This window comes from Symphodus melops (assembly GCF_947650265.1).
Source record: "Symphodus melops genome assembly, chromosome: 22".
Lineage (NCBI taxonomy): Eukaryota > Metazoa > Chordata > Actinopteri > Labriformes > Labridae > Symphodus > Symphodus melops.
In genome coordinates this window covers 17,063,826-17,089,997 of record NC_136712.1, presented here as the reverse complement: position 1 = coordinate 17,089,997, position 26,172 = coordinate 17,063,826, and the positions used below count along the sequence as shown (strand labels likewise).

At 40.3% G+C, this 26,172-nt stretch overlaps 1 protein-coding gene and 1 long non-coding RNA gene across 2 annotated transcripts; one reads left to right on the top strand and one right to left on the bottom strand.

Moving 5' to 3' along the window:
• LOC306817844 lies at positions 1-24,914 on the bottom strand. The gene is made up of 4 exons (XR_013778083.1): positions 24,704-24,914; positions 4,844-5,009; positions 863-950; positions 1-184 (listed from the first exon to the last, which is right to left on the bottom strand). It is a non-coding gene; the product is annotated as an uncharacterized lncRNA (long non-coding RNA).
• On the top strand, positions 6,964-20,650 carry adm2a (adrenomedullin 2a). Its single transcript, XM_079335044.1, has 3 exons — positions 6,964-7,154; positions 7,488-7,782; positions 16,580-20,650. The coding sequence occupies exons 2-3, from the start codon at positions 7,685-7,687 to the stop codon at positions 16,989-16,991; spliced, it is 510 nt and encodes a 169-aa protein (XP_079191170.1). The 5' UTR covers positions 6,964-7,154; positions 7,488-7,684; the 3' UTR covers positions 16,992-20,650.
• Positions 24,915-26,172: the final 1,258 nt, after the last annotated feature.

Below are 26,172 nucleotides of genomic sequence, written 5' to 3'. Positions count from 1 at the left end.
TAGGGTGATCCAAGATGTCGTCCCTGACCTGGAGAAAGCTCTATCCCCCCGTGGAGTCCAGATGCTAATGGTGGAGACGTTAGCGGATGAGGTCATCTGGGGCTGGAGGGATGAAAAGGCTGATCGGTGGTGGCTTGGTGGTGACATGGAGGTGAGGGTCGCATGTAACGATGGCATGAATGACCTGGTAGAAGAGAGAGCCATACTCAGAAAAGGTAGCAGCAATACAATAGGTTAACGATGAGGGAGTGGAGCAATGTTATTGGATAGTTGAGACCAGGCGATGTAAACAGCTGATTCAAGAAAATGAATGAGCATGTGTGGAGGAGCGACGTGACACTGGGCGAGGATAACAACAAAAACAGCAAACAGGACGTAGTCTTCCTGACTGCACTTTTGCTAGAGCTACATTTGCTTGCAGTGGTGGACAAACAGATAAGAATAACAACAAGAGATTCATGTTTCTAGCATCTTTAAAATAAAATCATGCTTCCAAAGTGCTTTGACATACACGCAAAAGTGTACAATTCACCTAAGCACAAGAACTTGAACGCACCACAACCAAAACAACAAAAAAGAGCATCGTCCTGCAGGAAACTTTGAAATCCCCAAAGTCAAAAAAGAAAACATGACAGAATCATTAACATAGTTTAAAACATTGTATCGTAAAAATAAGCGTCCAGCTCATTAAAAATAAAACAGTTTAACCCCCTCATAACTAGTTACCTCTCCTGCAGAACTTTAATGCATGCAAGCCAATAATATGCATGAATATGGTCAGTGTTGGTGCACATCGTTACCATTAACAGCACTTTGAAAAATGAGGTTAAATCACAGTTGAGGAGCATGACAGCAGACTCACTTTCAACGGCATGACAGTGACTTTAGTTCATGCAACGTAGAGTTCACTAGAGGGCAGCAGCAGTCATTACTCCGCAACACTGAGGCTCCTGAGGGAAAGAGATTGTTTGTGAGAAAATGTGTTTTAAAGTTTAATAAGAAGCATCTGAAAGTAAAAAAGCACAACACAGATATCACAGTCGTTTTAGAGAAGCTGTGTTTTATGTCCCTTTATCTCTGAGTGTGTAATCTATTGATGCATGCAGGCAGGCAGGAGGAAGTGGAAGGTGTGCTGTGAAGGTGTGTTTTATTTTGCTGGAGTTATTACCTATTTATGACAATAATGATGATAAGAGGATGTTGCTCTAAATGATCAGCAGGGAGTAAGAAAAAAACACCAGAGAGAAAGATGAGTTGAGATGCAGGAAGATGGCGGTGAAATCAGAGAAAACGTGCAGCAAAGAAGGAAAAGCAGAAAAACATGAACTTTGGATAAGCTGTTGTTTAGATACAAGAGCTCGTAGTTTTCAAATAAAACGATGCGGAGAATGTTCCTCCTTACAAACCTGCAGGTGCTGAGTGTTTGTCGATGAAGTCCTTCAGCTGAGCATCGTCGGACAACGTGACCTCGGCTGTTTGTTTTGGTTGTAATCCATCTTAATTTATAGTTTTGACACGTCAACATCCAGCTGCTGCGAACGACTATCACGTTAACCTCCAAAACACACAAGAGCTCAAGTGTCTGCACATGCTGGAGCTGTTTACAAGCACGGAGCTGTTTACAAGCAGAGCGAGCCACTACATGCTCCTGCACATCCCCACTGATGCATATAGAGATCTGATTTAGCCACATGTTGGATTGAAGGGAGGGATATTACAGTTACACAGAAGGCCTTTAGTGTGTGGGATTTATCCTTAAATGTTTTTAAATCTAAAATGAAAAACATGGATGGAGTTAAGTCATTAAAGGTTTCAGTTTTGTGTTTAGTCGGATGTTTATGGATGGTCATTTCTGCTGTAATAGACCTCTGAACAAGCATAGAGAAATATTTACATGTGTAGGCTACTTATTTTTTCACAGTTTTATGTAGTGTTTTTCTCTACACTTCATACTGTGGGGGGGTTAAAGCTCTACATGGCCACCTGCAGGGGCGTGTCCAGACTTTTTCCACAGGGGTGGCATTCCTCAGGCAGCGACTTATGGCACCCTGTTATTCAACCTCCTGTGTTTCCTCATTGAAGAACTAATGATAGTGTTTCCTCGGTCCATCAGTTCCTGTTTTAATCTAGATATAATTGTACCTTATATTTTGTTGCTGTTTGATTCATTACCTTCATTTTGGGACCATTCCAAACTTTTCAAGTCAATAAATGGGTACCGTAGCGAACCGAACTGAACCAGACCGCTTGGTGGAAACAGGCTCAAGTAACAGTTTAGGTACAACAAAAAAAAAGGTGCAACGTTAAATGTCAAGAAAGTACAAGCAGCCTGTTGCAACCCCAGCCTGGGTCGTTTCTCTGACAAGGCATCATTGTCAAAGAATAGATTTCACGTAGGCCCATGCCTGACCCCCCCAACACACCTTTGGTTGTCTTCATGATAAGTTTAATGTTTACATCGTTCATAATATACAAGAATCCTCAAAACATGGATGCAACCAAAATCTCATTTTGCAACATAGCTGCAGTCAAAGTTAACGTTGTCTGTCAAACGTTGTTTTTGCATATGGCATCACGGCTTATACTCTTCATCATATTAAATTATCACATTTGAGTCACTGTATAAAATGAAAATAAAAACTGGTGTTTTATTGACATATTTCAGTATTTCCAGCAACTGCAAGCTGTTTTTAAGCTATTTTCACCTTTAGCACCTTCAGTTACAACTGAGGTTAACATTCATTTCAAATATGAGATCGCAGAGTAAACAACGTCATGACTTTTTTTCTTGACTTTAAACACAACATTTTGAATGGTTTGTGATAGCCGACACCTGAGAAGTTTGCCTGGAAATATGACAAAAATATGTCTGAATAAAAAGATGAAAATATTCGTATGGCAACCTCAGCATGCAAGATTTTACAAGAATTTGGTCATTGTTTGTCCTAACATTATGAGTAATGAGCCAACACTGCTTATTGCAATGTTTACACAACCTTTAAAGCAGGATATGTCCGAGTCTCACCCAACATCCATATTATCCAAGACAAGACAGAGAAGAACCACACAATGAAGAAATCGTTCCTCTGCTCTTTGATCACTTAGAAAAGTTCCAACAAACTTTAAACCCTCAATGTGTTGCATTTTGTGGATGTCAATTAGTGCCTAACACAAAAAGTGAAAAAACAGGGAATGACAGAGTTGGTCACAGAAGTCTTACATAAACGGGTGAGGGTCAGTGGAAAGGTGAACAAGTCTGTGCGTTACTATCAGCTGTCTATGTTGGGAAATATTTCATGGACTGCACAAACTTTAGGGTTTAAAAGTCCAAAAAAATGAAGGTCTCAAAACACAAATTGACGCCTGAAAATGAAGCCAAACTAAAGACCACAAAGGTTCCTCCATGACATCCAAACCTGGATAATGGTGTGGTAAGATCTCTGATGGCACAGCTAGGTGACTATAGGAGACGATCAAATTAAAGATCTGAACTGGGCCAAGTTGAAAGGCGATAGCTTCAGGGGTGAGAAGTTGGCAACTATCGCTAACGAAAACCGTCGGAGCAAATATCACTCAAGCAACTTTCACAGCGAGCACAAGGCAGCGATCACAAAGCACATGAAGGCTAGATCTGCAATAACATGCCAACGCTCCCCCAGCGCTGAGAAAATCACAGATCTGTGAAATGTATTGTTGTCTTCTGCTCCACATTGAACCAGCGGCTGTGCAGACACTTACTGTAAGTCTTGTTTTATCTCACTGAACGTTGGTGCAAAGTTTAGGGACGGCACGACTCAAGCAAAAGCTGATATGATGTAGGAGGGAAAGACCCTGATTGGGCATGAGCAAATTATAGTTGGATCGAAGGTAAAATTGGTTGGATAAATATTTTAACTCTTTCTTGACTGTTAGAGTCCAAAAGTTGAAAAGTCAGGAAGAACCCATTTATGTAATGACCCAAACACACATCAGTAAGAGCTCTACTGGATAAAATGTGATCTTACTATATGATCAGACATTAAAGAAACCTGTTGTGTTGAAGTGCTGTCTTCTCTGACAACAATGCAGCAGCCAGTATGTCCTCCTTCTAACTTTAGATTCTGCTCCTGAATGCTCTGGATTTGTTTGGACCAGAAGGTAGGCGCTTTGAAGGCCCCCCCCCCCCCCACACACACACACACAGCCATTTTGGACGCCCCTGAGTTTGCCAGATATGAGAGCAGTCATTAGGTCAATCTAACAGGTGTCGCAGTGATTTAAAGGTGCAGTCAGACTGCTTCAGATAGAAGTGATTGTACCCGAGCTAAAAAGCCTCTGCATGTTTCTAATAAGCTCCAGCAGCAGAAAGCTGCTCAAACTAGGATCAATGTTTGGAGATGCTTTTGAAACATGGAGAGAGGTTAGAACGCAGAAAGGTTGACAGAGCGATGCAGAGCTGGCTAAACACTGATGCTTCAGTGTCCACTCTAGAGAGGAGGGGGCGGGGGGAGAGACTGCAGTACTCGTTCTAAACACTAGGTGTCAGAGTTATATATTGCTCCTTTAAGTGCAATACATTTTTCAGGGTCTAACAAAAAGTAGTTCATTTTTTTGAATCAGTCTGGGCAGCAGAATTTTAAACTTCATTATGTCTCTCGTTTCAGATCCAAAGATAATAATGATTATAATGTCTAAACTAAAAACTTAGACAGTGTGCAGGAGTTTGCTTGCACTTTTTGATGCAACCTGTCTAAGGTTTTTTTGATCATATGAATAACTTAAACAAAAGATTATATCGTGTAAAACATCTGGTTTCAAAACCTTGTTTGGATCGATTGTGTAACGGAGGTGGGATTATACTTACATTGAGACTGGTGCGAAGGAACCCAATACGACATCTTTTCAAGGGTCCCCTGATGGTGTCATGTTTTGCCCCTCCTGCCTCCTCTGTTGTTGATGTGGTTGTGTCTCGGGCACATGGATGCCAAGTACCAGGAAAGTCCACTGTTGACAACCTGGTCACATGCCTTCTGAGAAATGAAAGTTGCATAACAGCATCTGCGATGGGATCAGGTTTATGTTTTACTAGCCTGTGTCACTACAACAGTCTTTGGAGTTATGGAAGGAGGAGACTTGGACACGGTGTAAAAGAATCCTCACTAATGAGATTAAATAAGCTGATTCATCTGAGTCATTAGACTGAGTTGTAAGAGTGGTACATGTTGGGACCTGCCAAATACCTGCAACGTTTCCTTTGTAACAGAAGTCCAAACACAAATGAAAGTGAAGGTTTTCTCAAACAGTTTTTAAGATAGTTTCATGATAGATAAATGCTCAGTGATAAATAATATGAAACATGGCAACGAAAAAGATTTAAAGTAAGTCAATCAAACAGAAATAAGCTGCTTTGAAACATTGAGCTTCAGGAGTTTATCAATGAAGTGTCACTGTGGGCGTGACTTGACGAAGGATCGTCCTTTTTTTTTTATCTGGGTTACACATTTGGCTCACAGCGGTGATAAGAAAAAGGACACGGAGGGTTTGGTCAAAAAACGACTGCTGCTCAAGAAATTCACAGAAATGTGGACTACTTTTTGTGAAAAAGATTGATCATGATAGCACAGAGTAAGGGAGAGGGTGGTATTTGTAGTGCTTACTAAAGCCCTACAGGGGGGGCCTGGTTTTGTCATGCTGATTAAAACATGTTGCGTTGTGTTGTGCTTATCAAAGCCGCAAAAGCGCTGATTTATCAGAGGGGAAACCTTGTGGGTCAGTTCTTTATTTTTTTGCAATAAAATTGAATAGGAGTAAAAACTTAGAGTTGGCTTTATAAGCTTCCCTTGAATGTAGAAACTGACTTGTGTGTGATGCAGCATTGATGCATCATAAGCTTGATGACCAACCCTGGTCTCCCCTCCGCACAGTGAAATAGCTGTTTGTTCATTATAAGAAGTTACCCGAACGTTTTAGGCAAACAGTGTGATTCCTGATGGGACTGAAAGAAGCTCTATAATTCAATGAGATATGGCAGGGGTCTCCAAGCTTCCTTCATCTGAGAGCTACTTTGAAAAAAATGGAAGTGGCCAAGAGCTACTATAACATTACTTGCATCATATTTACACAGCACACGTCAGCTGAATTAAGCTACTGTTTGTACACATGCAAAATTGCAATAATCCAATGCTGACTGTTTACCTAAATTACTTATATTACTTTTATCTGTAAAGGGACCGTGACCAATATTAAACATAAATGTTGCCATTTGATGTATTGCACCAGAGTTAGCTTAGAGCTATCTGCAGTCCCTCAAGTCACATCAAGCTCAAAGAAAACATTATTTGATGGTTATTATTTGAATATTTGACACTTGTTACTGTGATACATTGTACGCTATGTTAATGAAAATTCACATCAATGTCTTAAAAAAACATTACTACTCTACATTTGTACATTTTTATGAGCCAAGTAACACAATTAACACAGTACCTATAGGGTATAGGGTACGCGAGCTACCTGTTGATATGGTGTTGTAGGACCCAGCACCCAAACCATACCAATGACAAAATGAAAAAATACCACTGTACGCTATCATGCCATGTGGTTTTATAGAGATTAATTTCAATAATTTCCTTTGTTGATCTGTAGGTCTATTTGTCTCAGACTCTACAGTAATACAATGAAAAACTACAAAAATAAAAAAAGCAATCCACATGGAAACAGAGACACGGTTACCAATGACAACCACAATAAGTAAAACAAATACCTGTATATTCTGTATTACACCTGTAATAATGTTTCTGCTCAATGCTAAGATTTCAGCAACTGAACAAAACGTTTCTGTGATAACTACTAATATGAAAAAAAATCAAAGAAACAATGAAAAATAATCTTTATCTGAAAGTCTTTATGGAGCCAATAAACCCACATCACAGCCTACAGTAGTCCCAGTACAGGATATATTTTGAGCATTTGGAGATAATGGCTTTACAGCACCTTTGCCTCTGATATTGCCCACCGGTTCAGCTCCGCCCACTTCGTCTTTAAAGCCTCAATGTCAGCAAGCACTGAGCTTCACACTGGAGAACTTGATCTTGACCAACACGTCTGGATTCATTGGAAGAGAAAAAAAAAGGCTAAACACTAAATCCAGAGTCTGAGCTGTAAATACCAAGAAGGTAAGACTTATGTTTATTTTTTTTACTTATTTAGTTACTTTACTTATACAATAAGTTAATCTATATTTTTAAAAGGATTTGCATTGGGTTGCATTTTTGGACATTTTCAGCAAAGTCTTCTTCTGGTGCACAAGTTAAATGAGGTAGAAGTTCATATGTAGAGGTTTTCATTAAGAATGATGTGTGGAGTTTTTTGTGCACAAAGTGTTGAACTGAGTGCCTCCCTGTGAAAAGTCTGACTTCATGCACTGAAGTATTAAGCTTCTCTCTGCTACTTTTTTACTATGAGCAACAGGTTTCATTGATTTATATTCCTTCTGCTTTCTCCCAAAGGTTTCCATCATCAATCTCCAAAAATTTTTAAGCTTGGATATCTGAACCCGGCATCAACCTCTTGGGAACATTTTTTCTTTTTTCCCACCTCTCTGTTTTATTTCTATTTTTCCCACTCTTGGGATTTAAACTTCACCCGGTCCGTGTGGTCGCCCCCTCCTTCCTGGAGAGGGTGTAAAGTGGACCTTGGCCCGGAGATGCGGTCTTTTCTCCCGCTTACTGTGTATTGCATCAGCCTCGTTTCCCTCCAGCAGCTGCTGGCTCTGCCGGCGCAGGAGCGTCCCGACACCGACAGGTAAGGCACGCGCCTCTTTGGGCTTCGTGTAATGTGAACGTAATGAACTGCTTCTTGATTCTCATTGGCTGAAGCGCATTCTTGAAATAATGTTCAACGCACGTGAGGCCGCTTTACATTTTATTCAGAAATAGCCTTGCGTCACCATGGTGCTTATTGTCTGGATTTTTGAGGGTTTAAAACACCCAAAACATGTATTTTATTTCCAATAAGCACAATGTGTGTATTTTAGTTTAAAGGACTTGTTAAACCTGTTTTAGGCTATATGATGTCATCTGTTGTCTCAGTTCTATAGGGGACTAATTCTTCAAGATGTATTAACCTTAAATGAGCTTTCCCTTCGTTTATTGTACAGCTGTTACAAACGGACTCACATTGACTCTATGCCTTCAAAAACTATCTTGAACTATTCCTCTTTTACCACTAAATAAGACATGTCAGGTCATAGCTGCAAAACGTTCATTAGCTTAATTATAATTTGTTCTTTAAATAACTTTACTTTAACTTGAAATTGCATTGTTTCAATATGCAGATAATGGATGAACACAAACTTGACATTATCCTTGATAAAACTTTCGTAATTTAAAAGAGCCAATGCCACTAAACATTAAATATATAAATCATTTGTTAGCTTTGCCCCGCCTAAAGGGGACTTGTTTCTCCAAATGCATTTACTTTTTAACTGAGCTTTGTTTAAATATCCCATCTGTTTAAAAGAAACTCAACTGACATGATCCTTCCTTCTCTAACACGTCATTCAGCCTGTGGACTAAGGCTGATTTATTTTAGCACGTAGCCTGTGCAATAAAATCCCACCAGTGTTGGCTACTGTGTGAAAAAGAAGTGAAAGTGCCGTATTGTTGTGTCAGAACGATAGTGTTAACTGCAAGGTCAAAGGCTCTTTCATGATACAATGACTCTATCTCTCCTTGAAAAAACTCCTGCTGCAGAGTTGGTCAGCTGTGGAAAAGAGACGGTGTTCACATTGCTTTTTAAAACTGTCTAAATATCTTTAAAAGACCCTGTTTTACAGTTATATATTATAGCTTAAGAGTGTTTGTAAGAGTCTGAAGTTGTTGTAGCTTTACTTCCCAAGACTTAGAAAGTAGGTTAAAGTTTAAGGCTTATCATGAGGTCATGTAGATTATTCAGCTCGATTGGGAATAAAAGTGTGAAACCAGAGAGATCAGTCAATTTGACGCGTACTGTACTTTGTGGAGTGTGTCATAAATTAGATCCGTTGCATCACACAGTTTGCACTCTGAACAATTCAACTGCTATTTACTTAACTTTGTGAACACAAACACCGGTCACGAGTTGCTATTTCTGGAGGTCTCACATTGTTTAATCTCCCTGTGATTCTGTGTGTGGAAAACTGTAAACCCCGAGGTGGGAAAACCAGTTTGTCCCTCATGAATAGTCCAGGAAGAAATACCACCTCGTTAAGAGTGGCACCTGTACTTTTCCACACCTCAGGTGTTGGAGGTTTTCGTCACAAATCTCTAATTAAAATATGAGGTAAAGGCACAACAACCTGTTTGATTACTAACAGTTAGGCACACACACACACACACACACACACACACACACACACACACACACACACACACACACACAGAGAGAGAGAGAGAGTAAAGTGACAGTTATTCTGCTGTGGTCTGTGTGAAGGAGGGTTGCTGGCGATGCAATATGTGTGTGGTATTTCATTGTTAAGGAGCTATGGGGAATTTGGATGAGTTGGTGTGTGGGCGCCCTCTTCTGGTGGCGTTTGGATCCACAGCTGCCGGATCTTTAACGTCACTAGAAGATAGCACAAAGTGGGGCCCCTGAAGTAAAATCACATCTTGTTGAGCAGCATCAAGTCCTGAGCGAAGTAAATGCTGATCTGTGGTGTTTGGGGACAGATGTGATCAGCATCAATAGATGATGATTTTTTATCCTGTTTGAGATTTAAAAAAAATTGATTGAAGAAAGTTTAAGTCGAGACCCATTTGACCAATTCTGCAATGAATGAAATAATTCCCTCTCTTACTTACAAATAAGAAACATCTGACCATGCACTGCATGCATCAAGATTTAGCCGCTCAACTGTAAAATTCACAAGAAATTCTTGTAAAATTGGTCATTAGCAATTATTAGCTATGAGGCAGGGAAATGCATCTCTTTCTGTTTGGAGTTTAACGGAGAAGAAGGGTGAAATAAAACCTTTTACGCCGACTCTGCTTGTAGGTGCTGAGTCACAGTTTGATGCAAGAGATCATTTTTCATCTCCTGCCTCTGTCTGTTCATATGGTGAAGACCTGCCTCAGTGATCTAACCTATAACCAAACTTGGCATCCTCTCAGTGATCGTGTGGCTCCGGTCCTCCGACACTAAACCTGCCCTGCCCTGCACAATAATCCCCCATAATTCCTCACTGTGTGAAAGTGTTGGCATTATTAGAATGAGTCATTTCTGTGGTTTTAGATCTCTCACAGTAAGTGTCAGAGGAACATGCACATGATCCAGTTTTTGAATAACTTGTTATATCATTTTAAATCATGTGGTATGGAAAAGTACTGAATTAGTCTCCATCTACGCTTTTGGTTTAACCTCGTTTTAAGTGCAAACACTATTTTCCAAGAATCCACCTGCTTGCTTCACTTAGATTAAACTTCTCATAGATTCATAAATCCTTCATAAATCTGATTATTATAAATCATGTGCCTGAAGCTCTGTTTTTTTCCAGACATCACAGGATTGTCGAAGGTAAACTCACAAAGAGCCTCTTGATGGGTCGTCACATTTACTGTAGACCTCTACCGACTGTAGCTGATGATGTCAGTCTTTATAACTGTATTTCACTCGGACCACACAGTCTGAGAGTTTCGTCCTTCTTCACTTTCCCCAGCAGCCATATTTCCTTCATAACTCACTTTAATTTGGACGGTTAATTCTGCTCTTTGCTCTTTACAGTTCATCCTGTTCTGCTTCCATCAGATTCTGATGGCTTGATAATATACTTGATTAGTTTACATCTGTGTCTCTATCTGAGCTCTGTTGTCTGTCATCCCTTCTCTCTTCTGTATTTGTGTTCAAGTTGTCCCGAAGTACCCTGATAAGGACACGACAAAATCCCACTAAGACGCTGTAAAAATGGCTGACGGGCGCTTTCCAAACAAGGAGAAATTGCATGTTCTTGGGGATCACATGCAATACATACCCTTCATTGTCCTTTTACATAACTTCTTGTGGTTTGTTTGTCGTAAGGGAAAAATAGCCAGGCAGGGTCTGCAGCCAAACATGAAGTTAAATATGGCTTTAGCAAACAAGGCGGCTTTACAATACAGATTCCAGAAGTGGGTACGACTCATTGCTTAGTGGCTAAAGACACGTAAAGCTTATTTGCGGTCAAGCTTTTGTGACATTAACCAACTGGGCCTCCAGTCGGTTTGGACCAGGGTACGATGACATGACAAGTCAGTCGCTGAATATGGATGTGCTGTAAGGACAAGCTTGTTCCAACTATTGACTGAGTCATGTTTTTCCCCAAATGACCCGTTATACATTAACCTGCTGTTGTGAGCCTGGATTTGAACTGCGTGGGACGCTAACGTAGATGCCCTTATCATAATATTTACCTGAAAAACAGACTGGATCCACCTCGCGCAGGGCGGCTTCCTGGCTTGTTGTTCAGCCACTTGGCACATGCAGTAACCTTTACATCTGTGCTCTTGATTCGCTATCTATATTCTGACATGTTTTCATCTTATCAAGAACAATAAGAACATTACTCTCTCTTGATCGCGTGCACATTTTCAGAGGAGCACCTGCGACGCAGAATGACTTGGATTTCCTCTGCATTAAATCATCTTAAGAGACGTCTCTTTGGCTGTTTTTTTTTTGCATTCGTTGCATTTTGTAAACAGGAAATTTGGCTTGGGCTGCTCAGAGATGTATGTACAGTGTAAACACTGGTATAGCTCCTTAGTGGTCAATCTGCTCGGACCGAGGCGGAAGCTGAGGAGAGCGAGGAGGAGCTGCTACCAAGCAGGCGGAGAATTCCTCCGTGGATTAATGGCTAAGACCTTAATTCCACCCTCCACTTCCATAAAGAGCAGGTTTCCACTCTGCATAGAAAGCCAAATCAATCCTGAGACAAACATACAGTTTATAAAAATATAGTATTTACTCCGTGTTTGTCTCCGTGTGTATAAAAATAATTCCTTATAGTGGGAGTTATGACACATAAAAGCTTCAGTGAAACAAAGGCGAGTCCCTTATTTCGTCTGTTGTTGGACTGGAAATGTTTTGTCTACTTGCTTGCATTGATGTGGTTTAAGAGCAGAATATAGTTCTCCGCTGGCATCCTTTCTGTACAATTTAAGTGCAGTACAGTAAGCCTGCTACAATGTCCGGTACTGCTTGCGTAAAGAAACTCACATCCCCCTGAGGAGGTTATGAAATCAGAGCTGTTCACAAACAATTAGGACCAGTGTTTTGGGTTGAATAAATCACTTTTCCTTTTTATTTTCGTCCAGCTTCCTGTTCACGACAACAGCTCTACTGTTACCTAGAGAGGGATTACTAATCAATGTGCCATTTTTACTGCTGATTAAGGCTGCATTGGTAAGCTAGCTTTGGCCTCTCTGATAATCAGGAAGTGTATCAGCAAAAATGGTACCTTATGGGTTTGCCCTCTGCTGGTTAGGTTAGGGGACTCAGGTTTGAGTACCTGATGGTGCAGTGATGGCACAGGTGCTGGTCAGTCTCTCTTTTATTCATAGGATCTGACCCTCCTCTTGAAATCCCCTCTAAAGTAGGTGGGAGAGTAAGTGGATCATAGAAATCTAAAAAAAGTGCAAAAAGGCAAAAGGGTAAAAAAAATCCAAAGAAGCAAGAAAAACCAAAGGAAGCCTTCAAAGGGATCAGCCTGGACATTTTCCAAACTATAAAATACTGAAAAATCATCTTCAATTATCAGGAATTTTAGTTCAAAGCTTAAGCTTAGGCCATGCAAGGTGTCAAATCCCCGTGGGCTTAACAATTAAAGGCAAAGTCGCTCGGACATCTTTGATCGGCTGCCAGCTGTGGAGCTTTCCGATCCTGTTGAGGGTCAAACGTGACTGAGTGAATGTGGTCTCTTCGGCATCATTCTTTAAACTTCTGGAAGAAAAAAAATCGGCCCAAAGTCTTTTCAAACAGGATGTAACTGGAGCTGCTTCTGGGCATGCTGACTCACTGTTTGCCCTTTTGTTTAACGATCCACTACAAATTCTTCAAAGATACATTGTCATAGAAAATGGCATTTCAGTTCGGCTGTATGCTCTGCTCGAGAGATGCTGTTCTTAAAATGTGACAAATGTGTGAATTTAACTAAAGGGAAAAGGCTTCACATGGGATACTGAAGAAGAACTTTGCATTGAAAACCAAACTAGACACAAACACATTGTACCTGTTAGGAAGCAAACATTGTGATTCCTGTTTATTCTAAGAATTTCAGATAAAATCCAGTTGTTTTTATGGCAATGTGGAATTCATAAAACGCCCCCCAAAAATTAAAAATCCTCTGTGAAGATGGAAAAAAGATTATGGTTTGCTATGGGGAGTTTTATGGATTGAATAGCGCCCATGGTGCTATGGCGCTCTAGCCAGGTAGGCACAAGTTAAATAATGTACTTGGAGTCATCAACAGCCTTTTTGTTCTTTACAGGGTTTACAATTTAATCCCCAGTATAAACAAAGCTGGATTACCAACCGGGCCAGTGGGGCAACTCTACCGTTGATTTTAGAACCTCTGAGCCCCAAAGGCTTAGTATTTGTGCTTATTAATTTGTACTCATAATTAATTAATACTCTATGAACCCCTGAAGGATATAGCTATGTCATCATTGGCTGGTATTAAAAGTAGACTTAGTTTTAAAAATCTTAGATAATCCTAAATTTACAGGTTTTTCCAAGAAGTATGAGAAGTCTACTTCTCACTGAAGGTGTTACCTCAGTAAACAGTTTTTAAAGAGTTAAATGTCCCCAGTCGCTTGTTTCAAGTCTCATTGTGGTTGCCCAGTAGCTTCCAAGACAAACCCTCAAACAGGATAGAGGCCTCGCAATGTGCAACGGATCCAAAATGCCAGGATGGCAACAGCCAAAGTGCCAAACTTTAAAAAGGTAGTCTTAAAGCCAAAAAAAGTCACAGTTGCTGGGAAAACGTTTTTCAATCCAGTATATGTACTATGTCATTATCTACTGGCGGATAACGAGGGTAACTTTAAACTCCAGGGTCGTCTTCTGGACTAATTTGGCTAAAAGGACTTTTTGGGTTTCTTCTTGTCTTGTTTTAAAATTCGGACCTAAAATTACCAATTCTGTGTTAGATAGTAAAATGAAGTCAAAATAGATAAACTCAGCATCTTTTAGTTCGTCCCTACAGGACTTTAAAACCCGGAAAAATACACGAAACAAAGTGACAACATTTTTACACTTTTAATACTTTCTGATATCACGTTTGAAACTGGTACAATCTCCGTTATTATAAAGTTTTAAAAAGCTAGATCATAAAACAGTTGCTTAAGAGAGTAATGAATCCTTACAAATTGTCCAAAGTGCACCTATAGGTTGAGTAACATATTTGTTTAAAACAAGAACTAACCTCATATTGGAGTCCAAGACCTTCTACTTTTGAATTGCAGTCGTATCTAAATAGATTTTCATATCATCTGATTGTTTCATATCGAAGATTAAATTTTGGATCATGTTAAAACCTGCGTTCACAACAAGCCATTTTATTATTTGTTCTTGGGTGTTGCACACAGATGCAAAAAAAGACACGTTTGATACTGCAGCCATGTGAGTCATGAACTGTGTTGCCAAACCTGACTGCAGCCCAGGTGGGTGTAACTTGGTGATGTGGCACCATGGCACAATCAGCCTGTCCTGGAAAAAGTGCCGGCCTCTGTCTATGTCCAGGCGTTATGCAACTATTTATTCAGCCACTGTTGCACAGCGGGTCATTTACAGGCTACTGGACCTGCCTGCAGTGAGCCAGCAGCTGCAGAACTGCTTGAAACAAACCCAAAGCTTCACATTTCACAGAGGAATCCCAAACCCACCAAAGAACAGGATGTCTGAAGAAGCCCGCTGCATTGATGTCTCACATAGCAACCTCGCTCTCACCATGAGTAAAGACTGGGATTCAAATGATACAACACAAGTCAGCACTTCACAAGTGGAACATGCTTTTATAATTAGATGCACCGTGGCTTCTGCCTCGAGGAAAATGGAAAAAATAGTGCCAAGCTGATGTAGTGGAAGATTTTTTTTCCCCAAGACTCAGAAGACCCAGCAAAAGATGTATTTGTCCTCAAAGGAGACGTTTAATCTAGAACGTGTCCTTTTTTTAGAGTTTTATTTTTGGGCTTTTTAAGCCTTTTTGTAGAGATAGTACAGTGGATAGAGTCGTAAATCGTGGAAAAGGAGAGCGAGGAATAACATGCTGAAAAGGAGCCACAAGTCGTTTTCAAACCCGAGACACCCGCTTGGAGGATGTAAGCCTCCATATATGGGACGTGTGCACTCACCAGTCGCCTAACGACGCCCTAGAATTTTATTTGAACAATTTATCCACGGGCATCAAGATACATCAGCACTTTTCTGTTTGCTTCTCCTTGACATCAAGCCGTGCTAATGGGAAACCACTCAGGGACATGAGCCACACCGCGCTGCTGTACAAACACAGCAGTGATGGTTCAGGGAAGAGCTGCAGGGTCGAGCTCTGAGAATCAACTGTCTTCATCAAACAATCAACAGATGGCAAGATGGTCAGCGCTCTGTTTGCTGTACTCGTTGGTCCACTGCACCACAGACTCGTCATAACAGGTCATTTAGTTCGATGTGCAGTTTTAGAAATTTACTTTGAATGAAATATAGTTTCACCCTAACAACTCTTTTTTTTAACCAAGAACCATATTTTACTTATTTTAGGGTCTTAATGAGTACAAACAAGTCTGAGAGTACTCCAGTAGATTTCCTTCATAGCAAACAGGACTGTGACTGTATTTTCAACAAACTCATTTCAAATAACCAAAGTCACACAACAACACAAGTTATCGAACCGACTTTCTCCGTGAAAGAACCCAGTGATTGTTGAATATCTGTTTTCCTGCTCTTATATTCTTTGAGTTTTACAGACAGTAGATGTAAATGGGAAATCTTTAGTGTCCAATCACTGAAAACATTTACTGCTCCGTCAGACGAGAATATCTGAGAAACACGTTTGTTTGTAATTTGGTTGAATTACCATTACTCATCTGGTCTAATAAGAATAACACAACACAGAACAATGTTTATTAAATCCTACTTAAGAATGATTTTCACCAGAATAATTAAAATAATCAGACTCTGCAGCTTTATTTTAATTCTTAACTAATAATTTTCCTTTGGCACCTATGACATATTGCTGGCTAGTTTAAATCTACCACAGTGCTTCTGAAACACAGCTGGATTAAATACATGCAGCATGGAGAAGGTTTCTTAGTCATGATGTGAAAAGCCATCAACTTTTATGTTTGAGATTAAGAGATTAAGTGCACACTGTCCACATGAATGGTTTTTGTTCAGTGAGCCTCGCTTTGTTCAGACAGAAGGGAAAATAGTTTATCGAAGCTGCTTTTTGTCGCTAATCAGATTTCTGCATAATTACCTGTAAACTCCTGAAATTAGTTGCTATAGTGACATGAAATGTCATTTTTATTACTGATTGACTGATATACAGTACACACAAAAGACACATTTTCATCTGGTCTCTCCTTTCCTTCTTCAGGTTGGACCTCCTTAACAAGCTCTTTGACCAGAGAGATGACGAGGCCTCAGAGTCAGAAAGCCAGACGACGAGTGTCGCCCCCTTCGAAGCATCCAGCAAATCCCCAAAATGGCTGCCTGGTTTCCTGACACAAAAACCCGCTTCAGGAGCAAGAACACCCTCACCAAACCTGGCATGGGCAAGACCAGCTGACTCTTCAAAAATCCACCGCAGGGCCCTCAGGGCGCGACGCCATACCCATTCGGGATCACGAAACAATCACCACCAGCATGCCCAGTTAATGAGAGTGGGGTGTGTCCTGGGAACATGCCAAGTGCAGAACCTCAGTCACCGGCTCTATCAGCTCATTGGTCAGAGTGGCAGAGAAGACTCATCCCCCATCAACCCCAGGAGCCCCCATAGTTACGGATGAGTTTTGGCAATTTGAAACACGCATAGCAAGTCTATCTATATTTTCATTTATTTATCTCTTAACGTATTACGTATTAGTCTTTGCATTCGAGTTTGATGTAGTCCATGTGTGTATCTATTTCAAAATGACAATTATAATCTCATAAATGTGCCTCTTTGGCTTTTTGTGGTAGATGATGGATTTGGAGACTGAAGTTGAAGACTGACTGAATCTTCTTTAAAAGCCCATATCTATGAGTACAGCAGAGTATACCTGCCTTCTGAGGAAAGCTAGTAAGGATTGACTAACTGTCTTTACGTTGATAGCCTATAACAGTTGCTTTAAAAGGAAATCTGGTCAGAATCCAATTCAAGACAACTTGAACCACCAAATTTTGTTTGTAAAGCCAAATTGGAGTTTTCACTCCACCCTGAGAACATTTGCCTTTTGAAGGAAGTCATGTCAGTCTTTTCAAAGTTCTCCCTCCTGAACTCTTCAAAAAAACCAAACGGCCTCCATTTGATGTCTTAATCCTGTTAATGTAAGAGTGAAGGATTGTCCTCAACACCATCCAATGGCCTGGTCCTGTCTGCCAACTGATCTCGCCATTGGTGGTTATCCCGCGGCTTATTGATCAAACACTTAAGCCCCTAATGTGGATTTTAACTCTGCGCTCAGATGCTGAGCCCTGTCAAAACCAATGTGTTCCCAAAGACCTGGTAAATGACCCAATGAACCCTTTAACCCTACCTTTAGGAGCCCCTCTTCATTGAACTCCCAGGTCAAACTCAACTCCACATGCAAGTTCAATATGAACACTCAAATCCTTGGAATATCCCAAAAAGTTTCAGTAGGTACCAGGAATTCGTTAATCAGCAGGATTTTTTGTTTCAGGACCAAAGTTTACAATCAAAACCAGACACAGCACTTTGGCTACACCCGAGTTTATGAGCATTCTGGGGTCAGGACTTCACCACACCAACTGAAAATGAAAAGGAAAAGGGTCAGCATCCAAGGCCCTAAAAGGAATCTGAACAGAAACTGACTTCCCAAAGGAACACTTCCAGTGCATTATATTGGCCCGTCAGCCAACACAGCAGGTGGCAAAGAGAACCTGAGAGTCATGGATCTGGGCTCTGACACTACACTTCTGGCGCTCCAAGCCAGAGGTCAAGTGTGAATTATTAGCCCTTTCACGTGATTCATAAGTTCCTCTTGGAAGTCAGGACTTTGGGTTGGTGGTGGTTTAATAAACCTGAACTTATTGCTTCAGTCATATGTACTCTCACAGCAGGGGAGGGGGGTCCTGAGCCTTGCATGGTCCAAACATTAAACTTTTTTATAAATCAAGGGAAGGCCTGTGGCTTCCACACACTAAACAAACTGTTTAACCTAAGATCTTTAAGTTTTCAGACCTGAGGTTGGTTACACCAAAAGAAACAATGATTTTTCTGTATTTCTAAAACCTCGTCTAACTTGAATTTCTTGTTCTGTGAAGAAATGTTGCTGTTCAGTGCTTTTTAAGTCATTTATGCTTAAATTTACAACATTAACACAAGGGACCAATGCTCAATAGCATGGGACCAATCACGCAAAGTAGATGAAGCCCCAATTCTAATGTTTCTTCTTGGTCCTACAACTATAACCCATCCCACCTTTCCCACCAACTTTGCCCCACTGCTGTTGTAGCATGAGATGTCCTGTTGCCAGTGTCAAGAGACAAGTTTCACTTTTCCCAGAAATGTGCCTCCAAGTAGAGCCATGTCAAACTCAAACTCACACTTAAAGTTGGATTAGTAAAAGTAATGAGGCCCTAAATCATGAAACAAGCGTACCTTTTGGGGGGAAAGGCTCAAATCATTTTTTTGGGGGGGTGAAATAATTCATTATGTTGTTTTATGGATGTTTTATGGCATCATTTCCTCCCCATTCTTCGCCCAATTGGAAGCCATTACAAAGCTCTAAATCTTGGCGAATTTTATGAATATGTCCAATCAAATAAAACTTACTAGCCTTGAGATAGGGTGGATAGCAGGAACACTGATAAAGAATAAATTAAAGGTTTTAAAAAAGGACAATTGGCAACACGTTGTAGTTTATACACAGGTCTGTTGGCAGTGACAGGCACCTTTTCTGTTCTCATGCATTTAGTTTAAAGGGGTTAAATAAGTCCTGAGCTGAAAAAGCTCTGCTGTTACATTGTGGGTTTCTAATGAGAAATCCCAGCGACCAAAATGTTAGGTGTAAGATTGCCAATTTAAAAAAAATAGTACACAGAACAGAATAGCACCATCATTGTCCGTCTCTGAAATGGTGGGCGGATTACAGGCTCAGAATAACCAAGGTCAAACTCTACAAATCAAGTGTGCCAAAACTTGACGGGCCTTAAACTTTCCAAACACATGCAACCCTATCTATAAAATGTACGTTTATGTCGGGAAACATAATTAAATAACACATCACTGACATACTTCTGTTCTTGTATTTTAAGACTTCACAATTTGTTGGCCTGATTTTAGCTGGCAAAGAGTGGTTGAGCGTTTCATTGGAGGAAAACAGGCCAAGCTGTTGGCTCTGAGTTTTAAACTTTGATTATGACTTGTTCAGTCACATGACTGTTTTAGCCTTTGTTATTGTGCATGCAATTTCATGTGAAGCGTTAGTTTAAAAACACCAAATACCTGGCGATACTTGACAAATCAAAAAACTTCATGGCATGTGATCTTTGTCTTACTATAATGTATTCTGGTGTATCTTATTCTGTCTGTTCTCTGGTATTACTTTCTTAGGTCTTATTTAGTTTTCTTTTATTAAGTCGCTCAGCCACAATCCTTACAAGTATTGGGGGGTCTGGAGGTCACAGGGTAATATTCCTTAGTCTTAAACCTAATCTGTTCAAAGGCTTGCTGCGGTGAAACATGCCATTCTCTCTGCTGTAATGGAGCTAATTAATGTCTCGTGACGGATCATTAAAAGACTTTTAAAACGCTCTAAAACCCTGGTGGATCTCTCTACTTTTCAAATTGTGCTAATGCTGTGTTTGAGCTGCTGTGTGTAGCCTATCAGGAGACTTATCTGCTGTGTTTAACCTGCGCTCTGGACCATTGTGCTGCCAGACTCCCGCACCATGTTTTTTGCGACGTCAGAAGTTGCGTCAGATAAAGTTGCGTGAGCACGACCGCTAATACCTCCCCGTAGAAACATCATGGCTCGCTTTTTGCAAAGAGGAATGAGAGCAGACAGACGTGGCGTGTGAAATGTTTCTGTTTGTTTTGTGAGATTGTCAATGCAAGGTGTTTGAAAGTCGCACGATCTCCTTCAGGATTACAGGAACGCACTTTAATGCAAACGCTCATTGTGATGAAGTTGTGAAAGTTTGACGAGGCTCCTCTTGTAAATGTTGCATTTGAGATGAAATGTGTGAGAAGATGTAGGTGCACTCCATATGGGTGATTGTGAACGACGTGTGCACCTATGAAAAGACATATTTATATTTAGCCAAACTATTTAAGAAAAGTTATGTATTTAAGTTATCTTTGTATGTTCATATATGTGTGTCGCCAAAGACTATTTATCTCTCCTTCAACGTGACCTTATGTTAGGAAAGGAAGTCTTAACTGTAGTTAAAATGTTACTGTTTAACAATGTCCTTCCCTCTGTAAAATAAAGAACGATACTGTCGCATGACGGAGTACGGAGTGTGATTTAATAAGCATGGCTCTGTGTGGACGCACGTCGTGCAGCTGCAAGTAGAAAACCACTAATGAGAAAAGGACCAGGAAGAATACCAGGTTAATATTCCCACAGTGAAGACTGAAGTCAAATGTATTTTCACCATCTTACAACAATGAACTCATCAACACTTGTACAGAAGGCTGGAGTAGAAAGTACACATCCTATTTTAGTTTTAGTAATATAGAGGCTACACAGAAACACAGTTTTAACTTTTGTCTTGAATCTTAAGTAAATATTTACAAAACATCTCTTCAAACTGCACATTATTTATCATACTGATAACAATGACAAACACTGTGGTTTAAATGTGAACTCAATCAGAACTCAACGAAGCTACAGGGTTTCCTCGGCACCAGAGCAGGGGCTCTGTAAATAAACCATTAAACAATACCTGAACCCTCTCATGACACTCTTAACAAGTCAGCATCAGCAGGTCATTTCAGACAGATTACTTGATTAAAAATCGGAGAGCAATAATCCCAAAGCTATCAGACAATTTAGCAGATCGCAGATAAACACAGAGGCAGATCAATTCTTTTTCTGGGGCATTTGATCTAATTGCAGTCAACATATGAAAAGAGACTGGAAACACCAGGGGAGAAGATCTAGCAAAAGTCAACGCTGGACCCCGACCTACGGCCGCCGCAACAAGGACCACAGCCTCTGCACAAGGGGCGCACAGCACAACCACTGGGCCACCAGCACCAAAGGCAGATCGATTTTAAGTAATATATTTACAGAACAGGCATTTTAACAATCAGGCTTTTTGATGATTTTAAGGTTTTGATTAGTCCTCACTGATACATGTTGCCATGGCCATAGTATCCTGTTTGTGCATATATATATACACACACACATATATATATATATATATATATATATATATATATAATATGTATAAATAAATGTTTGGATGTTTACGACTCTGAATTGTTTGGCTTTGGTTCACATTTTTTTACTCGCAGTCACAGTACAAACTTTTCCTTTCTTACTCTTGCATCAATTCATAAATGGAAAACTACAACACAGAATTAAATGATTCTCTAAAATGTGCAAAAGGTTCATTTTAATCAATGTATTTGTGCAACAACATGTGTATCTACTCTCCTTGGTTTTGTGTCCTTGACCAAGCTTTTCTGACCCAATAATCCCCAAAGAAGTCAATCATTAAAGACCCTAATGACGGGCATGGGGACTATGTGAATGAAACATTGAGAAATGTACGATCAGAGCAGGATGTGACGGCGGACATCGGAGGAGCGCAGGTCTCATGACTGAGTTAATGAGTGACAGAGGGCGGGGTTCGGTCGACAGCAGGGAAACGATTGGTGCATTTCATATGCTGGGAAAAGTGGGATAAGGGGAGAGGCAAGGTTATAAGAAGTCGTAGATTTCCACAGACTCATTTTAATAATTTGACTCATAAAGTAAAAACTTTCCGTTCTCAGCTGGACCGGGAAAAGAATCAGAGATGACAACAAAAGCCTCAAGAGAACACAAGACATTCAGTTTCAGTAAATCATATCAAATATGGAAAGCTTTAAACACACTGCATATTGATTTATTGTAACTAAGGTGTTTACATGGGACTGGTTAAACAGGCTCTGTGGTTCTTAACTGGTGGGTGGGGACCCTAAAGTTGGTCGCTGAGCTGTTTTCAGTGTGTCACAATTGTGTGCCTGAAAAAAAAAAAGGGTTGAAAGAAAGAAAGAGTATGAAGCGCTTTCTTATACGCCTTTGTTTTGTTCCGTCTGACGTCCAATCTGCAGACTTTCTAAAGACAAAATAAACGTGATTGCTTGAGAAATTTTAGATTTTTGGGTTGCCTTTTCTTTTCCTTAGCGTTGGTGTTGGATTCTGAGACTTGACCGGTTACAGGAATAAAACATTTTGAACACTTTTCTTTTAAAAATAGAAACAAACAAAACCCCTAATCCTCTTTCAAAGAAAGACTTCTACATGTAGATTACAGTCATCCATCTTACTCGTTTAGCTCTCATATTTGATTACATCATGACATACCACAGGAGATCTGGACGCTCGTAATCCAGGATTTCACTGAAGACAAATGAACCCAATGTAAACTGTTATTCCACCGTGAGCCTGCTGAACAGCGTCAATCATCCCTGACTTTTCTTCTTTCCACTCTCCTGAACTGTGGAAGGATGATTCTTTCACATCATTTTCATACTCATCAAATCTTGTGACCACTGAGGCAGATGTCAGTCCACCTACAGTCTGGTTCTGGTCGGGTAAAGCTCCAGTAAAGAGGAGGTTGTTATTTTTCTTTTTTCAGAAAATAAAACAGACTGAAATTATTACTGATGCCTCTTTATGAGATACAAAACCAAACCAGACTTTCAGCTACAACATGGACTATTTCTAAATGGATCGTGAGGTTGACAGACGGCTTGGTGCAGCGTCAGCAGTATCACAGGCTTTGTGCCAGACTGTTTTGTTAAAGAGGGAGCCGAGCCGAATGGTAAAGCTTCCAATTTTTTAGACGATTTAATTTCCAATGTCACCAACTGTCATGAGTTTGGTTAGAGACCCAAAGATAGGATCATGGATACAAGCGGCGGAACGTGCTTCAGGCGAGCGGTGGCTGGGCTCAGCCTGAGAGGTCGAGGGAGGAGCTCAGACGTGGAGCTGCTGAACCCTCGCATCAAAAAGAGCCAGTTAGGTGGTTTGGACATGTGATTAGGACTCTTCTTGGTCGCCTGTCTTTGGTACTCTTCTGGGCACGTCCAACTGGAAGGAGACCTCAAGACAGATCCAGAACACCCTGCAGGGATTATATATCCCTCCAGGCCTGGAACGTCTTGGGATTCCCCGGAGGGAGCAACTTGCTTAGCATGCTGCGAATGTGTCTTGATCCCAGATATGAAGAAGACGGTAGACGGATGGAAGGTGACAGCACAATCCAGAAACAGCTCTTTTTTACATTTACCACAGACAAGATCCTCAATATATACATGTTTCGCCTTTTTGAAGAAGCAGGGTGGGGTACTTTGCAAAAAAGAAAAAAAAGAAGACTTACAGATGTATAATAAAACATAAGAGATACCATTTTGTCCACAGGGGGCGCCAAAATCACGCAAACTTAAAGTTCCCGTAGAAGAGTTTTAAAGCAAGAATACTAGCTTCTGGTAAAATGTATTTAATCTCTTTAAAAGATTTGATCAAGATGTTACGTTTTATGAGAAGTTTTTGAATGTAATGATTGGTTCGCATCGTGTCGTGTATGACATAATGATCGGCCACATCTGTATGAAACTATTTAACTTAAATGCTTATGTTTAAAAAAAACAAAAAACTTCCAGATGTTTTGAGTTAATGTTCCCATAAAATTCAGCTTGACATGGAGCAATTTCGGAAGGTTGCGAATCTTGCCTTGAATATAAAAAAGCATATTTTAGGTTTGGCTTTCAAATCATGAGGTTAGTAATGACTGCAAGCCATGTCGAGAGCCACACAGCCACAATGTTTTGGCTCAGTATGCACAGACTGTAGCTTGAATATAATAATCTGGTTCACACTAGCTCAGCACATTCTTCATGGAGCCTCAGATACAACCTATAGAAGGCATTAAAAAAAAGCAGATCTGACACTGGAGAGGTAAACTGTGATAAGTGTGTAACTGAGAGCTGAATTTCAAATTGTCAAAAATCCCATTTTAATGTTATTGGAAATGCAAAATATAGAATCTATATATAAATATTGAAGCACATGTACAAATAGTTTATAGATAAAATTACACTAAGTCTACATCTTTAAGAAGTTGGCATCTGTGTAACTGTTATTTCACACTGACGACTGATGTCTGGAATTGTTTAAACTCTTTTCTTTGTTTGGCCTCTCTGCTCTGACTTCAGCACTTCACACAGAAACATTTTTAATGCCGACATTGATGAGTGTTGAGACTGAAACCTGCAGGTGAATGCTGGGGTGATGGTGGTAGAAGACAGCAATGACGGTGCAGGGACGAAAAAGCTTACCACATAAATAGATCGCCAAGTGGGAGTCCAATATGAAGAAACGTGCAGGCTTAGCTCCATCAGTGTCACGCTGGATGTTTAAAAACAGGGAGGAAACTGTACCAAAAAAAAAAACTTAAAAAAAACCAACTTACTTTCCAAAACAAAATCCAAAACAAGAAACCACAGAGAGCCACGAGGAACAGGAAACATGTTACTGCAAAGTCTGACGTAAGACAATGAACCGACACAGAGGGTAAGAAACTCTGAGACTAAAGAGACATGGGGCAATCAGACACAGGTGAGACTAATGAGACAGGTGAGGACAATCAGGGTAATCAAGGCAGGAGGGACGAGAAGTATAATACAAATCAGGAAACAGTTAAGACTGTACTAAGAAACAATAAACACTAAACTAGGAAACATTAACACATGAAAACAGACAACAATATTATGGACAACATAGAAGGACACAAAGATACAAAGCAACACAGGAAGACGAATCTAGAAAACATCAAACACACAGGGAAACAAAACCAGGGAAAACTTAAATAAGATAAGAAATCAAAACAATGAAATTCAAAACTGAACCATGACAGTAAATTACATAAAATATAAGTGATGTGAAAATGTGGACAAAATGTCAACCTGTCAAACGACTATTTTCAGATGGGAAAGTAACATGGTGCTGCTTTAATGGTCACTGCAGAGAGAAGTTAAAGTGCAGCGAGTAAACAGCAGTATCAGGGCTCAGAGAGCGAGAAACGCAGCAAGCAAGCGGACACAGGTCGTCACCAGTGAATGATCCCTCCTGAGGTTTACAGTTTAGTTGACTCTCACAGTCTTCTTGAGTCGCAGTAATGACAGGCTAAACAATAAATGTGAATTTCTGGACCAGTAAAAATAACTAACATCCTTCACATAGTAACAGAAAAGCAGCGAGATGATCTTTAGAGTCAGAGCACATTGTGTCGACTGCAGACTGAAAACCACTAACTCAGGCGTTGGTCAGTTCCCCTGTCAGGAGAACGATGACTTATCGTAGTGAAGTCTAACTAAAGTGAAAACTCACAGGAGGTTAGCGCTGGTTCATGTTGCCTAGTAGGGCAAAAAAAAAGAGAAGCAGTCAACAATGTTTTACACGCAGCAGATCTGCAAAAAGTAACGAGCTGTAAAATGTTCCACAGGATTCAGGAATGTTGTTCTGCAAACACAGAATATAGGTGGTGTAAATCAAGGAACGCCAACCAGTTAAAGGAAATACATACAGAGTGGGAGAGGGCGGACACTTCTTCTCCTGGTACTCCTGGCGAGTAGAAGTTGGGGGATCTTATCTTCTGAATTCTTCTTAATTTGGATTTACTCAGCCTCTATTTTCCATTCAGCTCTTTAGATTTGCAGAATTTAAAGCTCCAAGAGAGAAAGCTGCTGCAAAGAAGTAATAATTAAAAACATCTCTGTGTGGGAGTACAGCGGCTTTTAGAACCTTA

Coding starts and splice junctions, on each gene's coding strand:
- adm2a (XM_079335044.1), top strand. CDS start 7,685: ATGCGGTCTTTTCTCCCGCTTACTGTGTATTGCATCAGCCTCGTTTCC. Junction 7,783..16,579: donor GAGCGTCCCGACACCGACAG/GTAAGGCACGCG, acceptor TTCCTTCTTCAG/GTTGGACCTCCTTAACAAGC.